The sequence below is a fragment of the Lygodium microphyllum genome, chromosome 11 (assembly GCF_053477565.2).
Source record: "Lygodium microphyllum isolate KBCC chromosome 11, Lygodium_microphyllum_v1.1.10, whole genome shotgun sequence".
Lineage (NCBI taxonomy): Eukaryota > Viridiplantae > Streptophyta > Polypodiopsida > Schizaeales > Lygodiaceae > Lygodium > Lygodium microphyllum.
The window spans coordinates 143,599,092-143,613,121 of NC_141145.1; the positions used below are offsets into that span (position 1 = coordinate 143,599,092).

Here is a 14,030-nt window from a genome sequence, read left to right on the forward strand (position 1 = left end):
TGCATGTTGGTGTCTCGAAGCTCTTGAAGATGATTTCCTCTTCTTGCCTTTACTGCCCTTCTTCGAGGGATTCAAAAAGTACATGAATTGAGGATCATTTGCCAATTGCACAAACATTTTAGGTGCTTTCTTCAGCTGATCTTTAAATTGATAATCAAATTCCTTTTCCTCTTGTTGGTTGTCAGCTTCAAGAGACCTAGAAGAACTCACATTTTGGTCTAAACCAACATTATCAGCTTATTGCCCATGGTGTGTGCCTTATCCAAGATCAGACATTGCACTTTTCCCAACACTTTATGAATTTTTAGATTGAGAGGCATCATCCTTGCTTGATCCCATCTCACTATTTGAAGACATTCTTACTGTAGTGCCCAGCTGAATACAATTTCAACACTAGAGCAAAGATTTTGACCTTCAATCAAGTGCCTTGGGCCCACCAATTCAAGGGAATCGATGGTGTCTTGGTGATGGAACCTTGGAACTAGCCTTTCTTCTCAGATAGGGTGGTAAATAATCTAATTTAAGAGTAATTACAACAAGCATAAAATTCACATACATTGAAAACACACACTTTACCACTTTAATCTTGAACAATGGATAGCTTGTTGGCCCCAAAATTAGCACACCTTGTGGTATTTCTTTAACTTTTATTGCAAATGTGGAGTACAACTGAGATTCTTTGATCTCCTCCACTAATCCAAGTGCTTCTTGCTATCAAAACTAACCAACAAGCCTTCAAACAAATTTTCCCCTTGGTTTGCTTGGGAAATATGGATCTTGAAACACAGTAGACAGTCTCCAAAGATGTCTAATAGCAGTTATACAACAGTATGGAGTTGGATTAGTGACAGATGCGTAACAGAAGACAAGAAATGTGCAAATGCAGCTTGTTGTGATGACGTGGCAGGCTAGCAATGGTTGCAAATTGTGCAGGCAGCGATGGCGTGTGGCAAGTGTGGAATAGCAAAACGCTAGTAGGGATGGCGACGTCAGCAATTGGTAGCACCTATGCAAGTCCAAACTCTAGCTAGAACAACAAGATTAACAATAAACATAGCAAACCAGGCAATGGTAGTAGGATGCAAATGGTCGCCAACAGCTCAAAGAGTTTGGGCAGCATGTGCTTGATGATGGACAACAATGAATATCAGCTCAACCTGAGATATCCTTAGTAAATGGGGTGTGGACCACAACAGAGACAAGCACCAATAATCCGCAAAAACAGAATGGGGTTGAGTGGTGGGCAGCTTGCCTATTTGTAGATGGGTAGGTCCTCCAAAATTAGGATTTGGCTTATGTTCCACGCAATCGCTCCCTAGGATTGTGTTTCTTTTTTAATGAAAACTTGGAAATTTTAAGTTTTGGGGCTATAATTAAGAGCTATAATGCATTTTTAGCTCAATATGTGGCAACTACGGTGATGATACACTAGGTTTGCACTAGGAAAACACAAAATGTACAAACACGACTAAAACACAATAACTGAGACAATAATGCAAAAATGCAAAATGCAAAAGCACAAATACACATAGAGAAAGAAGAGAAATTTAAAACAAATGGATCAATGCTGTAAATGATGGAAAGATGCACAAGATGCTCAAGGGCAAAGTTGTCCAAGAGTCAGAGTTGAAAGAGTGCTAATGTGAAAGGACAACATGATGATAACCAAAACATAGTAGTCTAGAGGCTGAAATTTGTTAAATGCAGCAGTGTACCACCGATCGGAGATTGGAAATTGATCACAAAGGCTGTAAACAGCGGGGTGCTAGGTGAGAAGTGTTAGTCGAAGGATGTATGGGCATGTAGTGTCATAAAGGCAAGCTAGCTGGTGCAAATGATGATGCTAATCAACAGAATGGCCAATTGGGATAGACCAGAAAGGGACTGTAAGAAAAGCTCAAGCCCATTTTACTCCAAGGCATCCCACCCCAAAGTAGTCTAGGCATTGGACAAAGGGTGCACGTTGGTTGCTTAGTGGCCTACCAAGACTACAGAGGTGTTGGCTATCTTACCAAAGGAGACCAAGTGATTACCCTAGAGAGACCAAGGCATTGGACAAAGGGTGATTGTCAATTGCCCAATGATCTACTAGAACTTGCAAAGGTGGATGGAACCAAATTGAACTTTTTCTTTTTTTGAGGGTTTCAAATAAAGTTTTCATCCTATTAACTGACTTTATTGTGGGGGGAGAATGAAAAGGGATGGCTAGATCTAGCACATCATAGAATAGACAAGCTATTTCGACGATCTGTGGGTGGGTGTCGGTGACAAAGTACAAGATGAAGAAGTATGGAGGTGTGGTGAAAAGTAGGTAGAAGAAAACTGTTGGTGAAAATAGCTTAAGATCCCTTAGGGGTGCTTTGCAAAATAATGTTACATGATGAGAATACGCATGCAATAGGTGCCACTTGGGCAGTGTTCCTTGTGGAAAAAATTTTAATGTGCCCAAGCACCTTTTTACAAAGATGATGGTGATCATGCAATGCAAAGGGGAGGTATAACAAGGAAGGGAGGCCGTTATTGAAGACAAATGCTAAAATCTATAGAATATGAATGGAAGGTAGAAACCCCCTCTTAACCATGGATAAAGATGTCGAAGGAGGAAGAGGAGCTTGATATCGGTCTTCATATAGTGCTAAGAACCATGATAAATGTGATGATGATAATAGACTTGACACCCCTTAGTTGGATTTTTTATTATAACAACTGGTGAACACCATTTGTGTGTTGAACAGAAAATATTATGCCATCTTTTCGTAGTTTATCAATTTCTCGAATAGCCCATCTGTTAATTCAAAAGGCATATGCCTTACTTTTCGACGCATAGGGCAGCCATCTTCCTTTAGAGGAATTGTATGAATAACCACGTTGGGAGGAATATCTCTCAGCTCATCATAACTCCACGCAAAGATATCGTAGAATTTCTGAATCAAGGACATATAGTCCTTTCTCTCGTCTAACCTAAGCATGGACCCCTAATTTTATTGGTCATGAATCATTCAACGTGGCAAGGTCTAACTCAATTACATCCGCATCTCTAATCCTCTCTTGAGCTTCTATTGGCTCATTCAAAGTTATTTGATAGATATCCTCCTTAGTGGACCCCTCATTGGATTTATCACCTGATGATGACTCACTAGAAAATGGAGCATCGAATGTGTCTAACTTTGATGAGGATAAAGGAACTCTCTCACTTTGAAGAGATTTAGCATAGGCATATGCTACTAAATGTTTGGTACCTATGCCAAAGATGAACTGACCAGTGGGTATATCAACCTAATAGTTTGCTTGTAACATCCATGGCCTACCTAGCAATACTTGATAGCTAGGTCACCCTACAAACCTAATGACTCTAAAGTCCAAAATGCATTTCACACTCACAACGATCACATGGACTTTAGTGATGCAACCTTCAGGTTGTCTTAAACTGTCATTAGCCATTCGAAGAATTGTGGGGGCATCTTTCTTGATTTCTAATCCAAGCTTCTCCATCAATTCCAAACTCATAATGTTGATGGAGAATTCTATGTCCACAATAGCATAATCCACTAATATTCCATCAACCTATGGTGCTACCCTTGAAAAATGTTTTTCAGCATGTTCAAACCAATCATCTCCTACTCACGCTATTCCCAAGGGTTCAACGATATACCCTGTGAGAAGAATCTTCTTAAATTCTGTACGCACTCCTACAGACAACTTAGTTAACTACATGAGGTTTACATTCGGCTTAGCTTTGCAATAAGAACTCACTAAATCAAATTCATAATAACTAGCAAGAGCCTTTTTTTCCTGCCAGACCATTCTCTCCTTTGGTCTTTGAACCAGCTTTGGTGCCTATTTCCTACCTTTTGCCTTATTCTTTGGCAACTCCTTATCCTTCTTGGAGTCGGCTGTACCATCTATAGATTTGACACGTCCACTTTCATATTGGGATTAAGGACTTGTCCCCTTATTGTCTTGCTTAGCGTTTCCCCCCTTAACAGGTGTTATATTGTCTTTGTCAGCTTCTTTACTCTTTTGACCTCTCATAATGACCCATAGGTTAGAAGCTTCAGTGTCATTGATGTAAACAACTTCTATAAGGCTAACTCCACTGCTACTAGGCAGCTCCTCTACCATAGCTTTCCCTCTCTGTAGTATTTGTTTCGGTCCCTTATCTTACTAGAGATTATTTCCATGTGCTTGATGATTAATCAAAATTGGCTATTTACCTTCTTGTTGGAGAGAACTAATCTTGCTTCAACAACAGGTACTAGCTAAGTGGCCAGACTTCCCATATATGTCACATTTAAGATTTGAACAATTCTTAGGGAAATTTTGACCATCACACCACTTACAACTGTTTTTGAGGGGGTATTCTTTTCAATGCATTGACTCCCTATCAGATTCTACTGCTTTTAAAAAAAATTAACATCAAGGACTATTTGTCTATATTATTCGATAATCATATCAGTATAGTGCTTCATCATATCCTTAGCTTCACTAAGGACATTCGAGGAACTTGACTCATAACCATGATCGTCTACTTGTAGTTCCTTTGGCCTAAGCAGTTGATTAGGAATTGGCTTTTGATTTTTTGTAACATTGGTAGGATTTATTATTTGGCTTGGAATATTTGGTGGAGGCATTTGACTAGCCATATACATGGTCACACTGGGAGGAGCTGGCAATATAGGCACATTTTGGATTATGCTTCCTCTACCATTAGGAGGAATCTGTTAGTAGTCATGTTTGTCATGCCTTGTCATCTCCTGCCTGTGAGCCTTAGTCTGAGTCAGATGAGGACATTAGGAGCTCTGACATGTCTGTTATGTGTTATGATGGGGGAGGCTAGTCACTCTTGATTGGCTGTCTTAGGATGTGTATTTCTTTTTGGCCTCTTTTAGTGGATAGCCACCACTGGCTGCCCGGCCACTTTTTGGTCACTGTTGTGGGGTGCCCATTTTAGGGCATTTTTAGGGTTAGGGTTAGGGTTTTTCCTTTTGCCTATTTATAGGCAGCCCCCCTCCCCACTTGGTCACTTGTCTTCTTGCAGATTCCGACACTCCTCCTCCTCCGTGGTGGTGCTGCCATCATCATCAGCCTGATCTAGTGCCCTCATTGACGCTGTGGGTTGCATGCAGGGACTGATCAGTCTCCTTCTGCCTTCCCGTTTGTATTCAGCATTCATTTCAGTGAGTGCAGATTTCTCTTCCTTATTTCCTGCTTTCTCTCTCTCTCTTCCTCCGTATTCGTATTTCCTCTTCCGCAGCGCACTCTCACAGAATCATGGGTATCCCTTGACTGCTATTTGTCAACGTCAAAGTATTTCCAATACCTAGAATTGAATTCCAGTTTGCCCAAGAGACATAAGCTACTGGCTATTTACTTTCTTGTTGGAGAGAACTAATCTTGCTTCAACAACAGATACTAGCTAAGTGGCCAGACTTCCCATATATGTCACATTTAAGATTTGGACAATTCTTAGGGAAATTTTGACCATCACACCACTTACAATTGTTTTTGAGGGGGTATCCTTTTCAAGGCATTGATTCCCTATCAGATTCTACTGCTTTTAAAAAAAATTGACATCAAGGACTATTTGTCTATATTATTCGATAATCATGTTAGTATGGTGCTTCATCATATCCTTAGCTTCACCAAGGACATTCGAGGAATTTGACTCATAACCATGATCGTTTACTTGTAGTTCCATTGGCCTAAGCAGTTGATTAGGAATTGGCTTTTAATTTCTTGTAACATTGGTAGGATTTATTGTTTGGCTTGGAATATTTGATGGAGGCATTTGACTAGCCATATACATGGTCACACTGGGAAGAGCTGGCAACATAGGCACATTTTGAATCATGATTCCTCTAATATTAGGAGGAATCATGGGTATTCCTTGACTGTTATTTATCAACGTCAAAGTATTTCCAATACCTAGACTTGAATTTCAGTTTTCCCAAGAGGTATAAGCTACTTGCAATTGTGATTCTATATCCTCTAATTTTGTAATAGTCATATCAATGTCAATAAGAGCACACTACTCAACTACACTTGAATGTTAAAGTCTAGCCCATTCAAAAAGTATTGCAACTGAGCAGCAGGAGCTGAAATGGGAATATAGGTTTGCAACTTACAAAATACTTCCTTTAGTTTCCTGGCATATCAACGAATATTTTGGTGAGGTTCTTAACGTGTTACATTGAGAACATGTAGCCAATACTAACCTCCCTTTTCAGGGAAAAATTCTCTTCGAAAGGACGCAAAGAAAAAGTCAACTGTAGTTATGGTTTCAGCTTCTAGGCTGTGGGGCTTCCGTCATGGCTCTTTGTTCTTGGTATTTCTGTTGCTTTTTCTGTAATGGCTCTTTGTGGGGTTGCTGGTCTTGTGGTAACTTGAACATTGAACACTTTCGTACAGAGACCTGTGTCGTCCTGTATCCACTTGACAACTCGTGAGAGTACATGCAAGTCATATGATTCAACTATAATGAATAGGTGCAGCTCAAAGAGACATCACTTATCTGAATCCCATGGTGTTGACTTCGATGTATATTACGTACGCTTGATTATCATTGCTTGTGTGTGTGCTAGCTTTTTTTTTTTGTATTATCTATACACAGTCACAAAACTCATTGTTTATTTATGTATACATTTATGAATCCATGTCACTTCGTGAGGATAAAAACCAATTGTAGAACTTAAGATTGTACTGGAGTGTGGCACACACATCCAGTACTGGTGGCAGCCTACTCAATAACAATAGATATTTTGCAACATTGAGTAGGATGGTACCTTGTTCGAGTCTACTTGCAACATGTAGCTCCTCCTCAGTGAGAATTTTATCAATTAGAGAGTTTTCTTGGCTAGTTCCGGGCAAGTCTACTTGCAACATGTAGCTCCTCCTTAGTTATGGACCCTTGGCCTTTAAGTGACAATTGTCATCTACATGACCACGTTTAGGAAAAAAGTGTGTGAGGGTATGAGTGTATCTCTCTCTTTTTCCTTCAAAGAAGGAGACGTGGTCCGTGTTTAAGTCAATCAAGGAAGGTGGGGCTGGGTCTTAATGTGGAGGTGATTTCTTTCCACTTCCTGTTTCCTTCAAAGGAGTGACTCATCAGCACTAGACGGGGATTTGTGCATTTGAGCGACTAAGGAGGGTGATACAGTGTGTAGGAGGGGGTTCCCCACACAACAAGACTAGAGAATAGAGAGTAATACACTTGCGGGTGTGTGTAAGACACAATGTTAAAGGATGAGAGAATGATGTACAAGGGTGTAGAGTGGTATACCTTGGAGTGTTAATGATGGCCTAAAACCTAGATGTGCATCAAAGACAATGTGCGCTAAGACAAGATAACCTATTGTAGATTTGAAGTAAGGTTCTAGATTGAAAGAAGAGGAATCTAAATGTAAAGTGAAAGTGGGAGGGAAGGGTGGAAAATATGAAGTTGAGTGGGAAGCACCAAACTCATACTCAAATGAAATAGAGGATAAAGGATTACCTTGTGAAACATCTCTGAATATAGAGTCTTCATCAAATCCATATTGGTACCAATGTGGGTTTCCATGGTGGTTTACGGTCTGTTTCTACATAATTGAAGGAGTGGTATAGACAAATCCAAACTCACACAAAAATGGATTGTAGGAACTCGCCACTCGGCTTGATTGTGAAGAATTTGAACTTTCAGATGTTTTTCGAGTGGATAGTCTTTTCTCAATTGAAAGCTGATCAGTCTCGTCAAGTAGAGTACTCCAAGTGAGATGTATCTTGTGAAGGATTATGAGATGAAGGCCATTGTGAATGATCCATAAAAGAAAGGTTAGTAGATGGAGCATTGTCCTCCAAATTAAGACCATAATGCCTCAATAGAGCCTCCATTGAAGAAGTAGCTTAAGAAAGCATTAGAGGATCCAAAGATGGAGTCTATGAGCCATTGTAAATCAGGTATGTGTCGTTCATGTATCTCGCACAAACCAAGCCTCCACAATAGCCATAGGACACAATAGGAGCACCGGCTTTGATACCATGCCAAGATATGCTAGGGTTTGCACTAAGAAAACATATTATGTATGAACTTGACTAAAACACAAAAACTCAAACAATAAGGCAAAAATGCAAAACCCAAAAACACAAACACAAACAGAGAAAGAAGAAAACTCTAAAGTGAATGCATCAATGCTATAAATGATGGAAAGAATGTACAAGATGCTCAAGGGTAGAGCTGTCCAACAGAGCTGGTGGCTCTCGTGGGAGTGGGTTGAGGGAGTAGTTCGAGTGTGATGTCCACCAGAGACGGATCCCAAGTGCTGAAGCCACTAGTTAGAGCTGAAAGAATGCTGAATGTGGAAGGGCAGTAGGCTGGTAACCAAAACATAGCAGTCTAGAGGTTGATATTTGGTAAACACAGCAATGTACCTACTACCATCAATTGGAGGCTGGAAAACTGATCACCAAGGGTGTACACAGTAGGGCGCCATCTGAGAAGTGCTAGTCAGAGGATGCACGGGCCAGCACTGTCATAAACACAAGCTGGCTGTTGCAGATGATGATGCTGATCAGCAGCACAGCCATCTGGGTCAGCAGACATAGTAGTTCTGGGGCAGAAAAATCAGTCGCCAGCAGCTGGATACCGATGCCAACAGCATTGGATAGGCACTTCATGAAGGGGCTGCAGTCAATGATGGATAGACAGCATATGGTGATGATGTGGCAGCAGTCGCATGAGGTTGGACAGCCACTGGAGGCAGGCTGCAGGCTGGAAATAGCGCCAACAGAGTAGAGAGATTGTGGACTGGTGTAACCTGCAAAATGAGATGGGCTGAATGGTGGGAAGCTTGTCTATTTATAGATGCAAAAGGATCCTCCCAAATTAGGTTCTTGGTTATGGGACATAGAAACTCTCTAGGCACACATTTCTTTTTAATGAAAGTTTGGTAACATTTGAGTTTCAGGATTGTTTAAAAGAGCTAGTCAGTTTGTAATGCATTTTTAGCCCAACAACTACCATCTTTCTTTTCCACCAAATATAGAGGTTTAAAAAAAAGGAGATGAGCTATGACATATCAAACCCTTTTTGAGAAACTCATGTGCTTGTCTCATATTTTCCTCTGGTTGTTGTGGGATGGAAGGTGTGTTCAAAAGAGTGGCCACTTGCTCCTAAGGTGGACACACATGAGACACCAAAAAGGCCTCTAATAATAGGGTGCATTCACACTAGAACAAGAAATACAATGTATGTGATAAGCAGGCTAGCAAATCCAAGGAGGGAAAGAAGGACAACTCATCTTTTGGCTTTGTCTGCAATTCATGGAGGGCAAATTTAGGTATGGTGATGTGTAAAGGGGTCTCCTAGTGAGGCTACATTGCCACACATGCTCCTAGCCAAAAAGGTAGAGGGAGGGAGGGCATGTTGATGCTACTTCATGTTTGGTGGATTTGATGTGGGTCATTGAGTTTACATGTTTTGGCATAGTTTATGGACCTCTATTGTAGGGAGGCTTCATAGCCTAAAATCCGGAGTATATGGCCTTCCAAGTAAAAATCTTGGATTGGTTTGTCTAGTGTCGAGTTCATGATGGGACACTCAACATGATGTATTCACATGGCCTGCTTGAGGGGACCTGAGGCCAGGCTGAGGGACATGCTTATGCTTGAGTGGACGAATAAGGGTGTCATGACGAGCTATCCATGGAGCTTTTGTGGTTACAGGTGGTGCAATGGTGACTATTTTGACTACTCAACTTCAGATGGCTTTGGGCTTCTCCTTTAGGGTGCAATTACTGATTCACATTCCATCCTGATCATGCTGGAGGATCCAAGGTATGCCCTAGATGTTGGTCATTTCACATGTTCATGGGCATGTGAGGCTTAATTTATACTCTTTTTTGTCTAAAAAGCAAGGTATGGCTAGATCCATGCACTCGTACTTGAAGAATCTTGGTGTGGAGAGAGGAAGCCTATAGAGTGTATTAGTTGACTCAATTTTTTTCTAACATTGATTAAGAGAATACAAAACGTCTAGTATTCTCCACTCACATCTGTCCGGATCGGCTGTGTGTGTTCTCTTTTGATATCTAAGCCAAGTGCTGGAAGATCTAGAGGCTGATCTCCTTGCCTTTGCGAAGGGAACCCACTAATCAAGGCAAGTATTGCTTATTGGGAAGCCTATGTGCCAAAGACTCCTATTTGTGGTCTAAGGCTTGGCATTTTGATTTATGAAGTGAGCTGCATGATCCCTGATCACTATCACAACATAGTGATCACATCCAATGCACATTGCATATCAAGAATCATCTCTACCTGACCTAAGAATGCCAATTGGAAAGGGCATCTTTGTCAATACTCTGTGAATCTCGAGAACACCCTTGAACGGCATTGAATTGGGAGTACTGAAGATTGTTTCACAATCTGTATCTGTGGGAACGTTGATTTGGGAATGGACAAAACATAATGTGCCTTTACTTTTATATTTTTCATTTGAATATCAGAGTTTGGTTTTTTAGTGACTGTGATGTAAGGTCCCTTTTTTATCAGAACCACTTTGATGCTTCTAAATGCTGCTGTAGCACATTTGCTGAAGATGAAATGAGTACAATATCATCTATATATAGAAGGATAGATATAACCATCTGTACTAATGGTGAGCTGACTTCCCAAGATCTGTCAACAGAGAGTCCATGTTGTGTATGTGAGAAGAGGGAAAAACTGCAAAACCCTTATTGTACCTGTCTAAGTTGCCCTCCCAAACTGTTATTGTGTTTATGCTCAAATTACAGTTTTAAGATTTTGGAAGGTCTTGCTTTCTTTATTGAATTCTTTACATATTGTTTTGACATCGTGTATTAACTCTGCAAGATGAAGCAAGGTATGTCTTGTGTTCCACAATGTTTGCATGGGTTTAACAAATTCTGCTATTATATGCCTTTCAGGTCCTTCCAAGCATGGTTGAAAAGAAGAGAGGCACTATTCTCTTTACTGGTTCATCTGCTTCTGTCAAAGGATTAGCTGGTACTGCTGAAGCTGGTCAGTCTGCTATATCAGCTTTCTCTTTAACAGCTAATAAAAGTTCAATGGGCTCTTGGAGCACAATTAGGTCAATTAAAAGTTTGCATACTCCAGGGTTGCAATTTGTTGATGTTTAAAATCAACTCTGCCTATTGTTGTTAGACTCCCTTGTGTGTAGTTCGATCGTGTGTGTGTTTCTTGTATATATGAAAAAGCAATATGTTTTCAATCTGTGTCGCAAGATTGGTTTTAGCTGGTTAATATGATATCATAAGTGCTTTGCAGCTTGTGGCAAGTTTGCACTTAGAGCATTGTCACAATGTTTGGCTCGTGAATATCAGCCACAGGGGATCCATATTGCACATATCATAGTGGATGGCATCATCAGTCCAAAGAGGTGCATAAAGTCAAACCATAGATTCAAGGTTAAGTCCTATTTCAAGACAAGCCCATATAACATTGATGATGATAATGATGTTTCTGCAGGAAAGTAGATGCTGATGATGATCCAGCCATGATGAGCCCAGATGCAATTGCAGAAGCATATTTGAATCTTCATTTACAGCATAGAGGAGCTTGGACACATGAGCTTGATCTGCGGTCTTTTTACCAGAGATTCTAGCAATTGTTCTCATGTTTTCAAATACTTAGTTTCTTCAATGATTACAGTTCTATTGGCATGGCCAGATCAAGGATGTAATAAAGACTAAAGAAGTATGTTGGTCTAATTAGACCAACTGTGCCTCTAACTCTATCTGCAGTTGGGACGGTGGCCAGCTCAAGGATGTAATAAATACTAAAGGCAGTATGTTGGTCTAATCAGATCAATTATGGCTCTACTCTATCCGCAGTTGAGAGGGCAGAAAAAAATTGTGCTGACATCTGACTAAGTTATGTAGTTATTGTGAAGCATCCTATTTGGTGCCTACGTACATTTTCTTCCTTCGGTCAGATAAGACGCCCTTAATCCTTCAATCTGGACAGAAGATTGAACAAACCCAGGGATTAGTGTTACTTTTTGAAGGGCCAAGCACCAACACATTTGTTATGGGGCTTGACCATCTGATGAGGTACTCGCTTTTATTATCATGGCCACTGCTTCTGCCTAAAGTATCCATTTTGTAAGGTCATTTTGGTGTTAGTGACTGATTTAGTGAAGCTCCCATGCGCCATGTAGCTGTAACAGAATTTATATAGGCACGACGGTTTACAAAGCATGCTCAAATCAGAACTTTTAGAAGCAAAATTGTTGTAATTCGTGATTTTGGGCGCCCTATATATCAAGTTCTACTCGCAGAGTTCAATTTACAGACAAAATTAACTTGGAACCAGTATTGAAATAGTATTATGACCGATTTTTCATCAATTAGGTTTTCCACATTCAAATCTTTTCTTCATATTTGTGTAGAATTGCATCTAAAGCTATGCATCAGCACAGTTTTGAGAAGACTCATTTAGAAGCTTGAAGGGACTGTAGGATCAAACCCTGCTTTTCATTCATCTGCTCAACCAAGATGAAGATACAGAAGAGTCTAGTCCCATGAATGCTTAGCCCCCTCATTTAAAGCCTAACCCAGTAACTATAGTAGAAGAAGAGGGGAGGGGGGCGGAGGCGGAGGGGACGGCAGGCAGACTCCAGAGAGAGAGAGAGAGAGAGAGAGAGAGAGATTCTCTTTTAGGAAAAAAAAGGAGAGAGAGATTCTCTTCCCTAGATGCTAGACAGATTTGGGATTTTCATTTCTTAAAGTAGCGACTTCATGAACAAATTCTCTTGCCTAGATGCGGGACAGACTTGGGATTTTCATTTCTTAAACTACCGACTTCATTGACACGTCAACACACTATCATCCATTGTTGGGCTTTGGGCAAGATGCTGGCCATGAACACTTTACAGCCGTTATCCTTTGTCTTTTTCATTTTTGCCGTTGGACCAGTCATTGGCACATCTGGTGGACACGCAACGCTTTTAGTTTTCATTTAGCCTGAGAGAGAGAGAGAGAGAGCGAGCGCATTGTATTAATATCCTTTTAGACTAATTAGGGCAACTAATTGATAAAGTTACAAAAGTTAATATCACAGGGTTGCTCTTGAATATTAAGCAAGATTTTTTAAGCGGACTTAAAAATTGAGTGAAACTCCTCAAAATTCTATAACATAGGGGCAATTTAAGTCCTTGTCACTAGGTGTAACATGTTTAGTTATTGTAAGAGTAGAATTGCAGCTATGTAGCACCCTCTCCTCTTACAATGAGAGAGAGAGAGAGAGAGAGAGAGAGAGAGAGAGAGAGAGAGATGAACACGAGTCTTTTGCCTAGTTGCTAGATAGATTTGGGATTTTTATTTCTCAAGTATGGACTTTAGTGACATGTTAATGCACAATAATCCATTCTTGAATTTTGGGCAAGATGGTGTCCATGAACTCTTTATGGCCGTTGTAGCTTTGTCTCTTCCATTTTTTTCATTAAACCAATGTTTTGGCACATTTGGTGGACATGTAATGCTTTTAGTTTTGATTTGGCCTTAGGCATTTGTCATCATGTGGGTTGTGTTCAAGGATTATAAAGGAAAATTACTTTTGCTCCTTGATATTCTCCTATTTTTGTAGCTGTGAGTTTTTTGTAGCATTTGGTTTTGTGTGTTGCTTTCTACTTGTCTTTGAGTGTGGTTGGTTGGCTAGAAGGTCTTTTTGAGTATTTCAATTCATTAATTCAAACTTCTTCATGGAGAGAGAGAGAGAGAGAGAGAGAGAGAGAGAGAGAGAGAGCTACGTAGTAATGTCCTTTTAGATACTTTAAAGAGGCGTATATGATCAAAAGACATACATGAAGGTTGTGGTTACAACCCACTCTTAGGTGTGAAATTGATCTCAAGGGACCATCCATACAATTAAGAAAACCAATTGATAAAGTTACAAAAGTCACTCAATATCTTAGGGTTGCTCTTGAATACTGAGTAAGACTTTCAGAGCAAATTTAACCTAGTAAAACTCATCAAAATTCTATTATGTAGGGGTAGTTTTAAGTTCGTGTTTATTGT

At 40.2% G+C, this 14,030-nt stretch overlaps 1 protein-coding gene across 9 annotated transcripts in view; it reads left to right on the forward strand.

Moving 5' to 3' along the window:
- The window catches only part of LOC148029462 (uncharacterized), a 34,710-nt gene extending 22,408 nt beyond the window's left edge, over positions 1–12,302 (forward strand). For 6 of the 9 annotated variants that reach the window (XM_087688282.1, XM_087688285.1, XM_087688287.1 and 3 more), the window contains 3 exons: positions 10,920–11,013; positions 11,281–11,392; positions 11,482–12,300. In XM_087688282.1, the coding sequence (XP_087544408.1) occupies positions 10,920–11,013; positions 11,281–11,392; positions 11,482–11,617 (342 nt within the window). In that variant the 3' untranslated portion in view covers positions 11,618–12,300. Of the gene's footprint in view, positions 1–10,919; positions 11,014–11,280; positions 11,393–11,481 lie in introns of all 9 variants that reach the window. The other 3 variants (XM_087688288.1, XR_015692431.1, XM_087688289.1) reach the window with 3 other exon arrangements.
- The last annotated feature ends 1,728 nt before the right edge of the window (positions 12,303–14,030 follow it).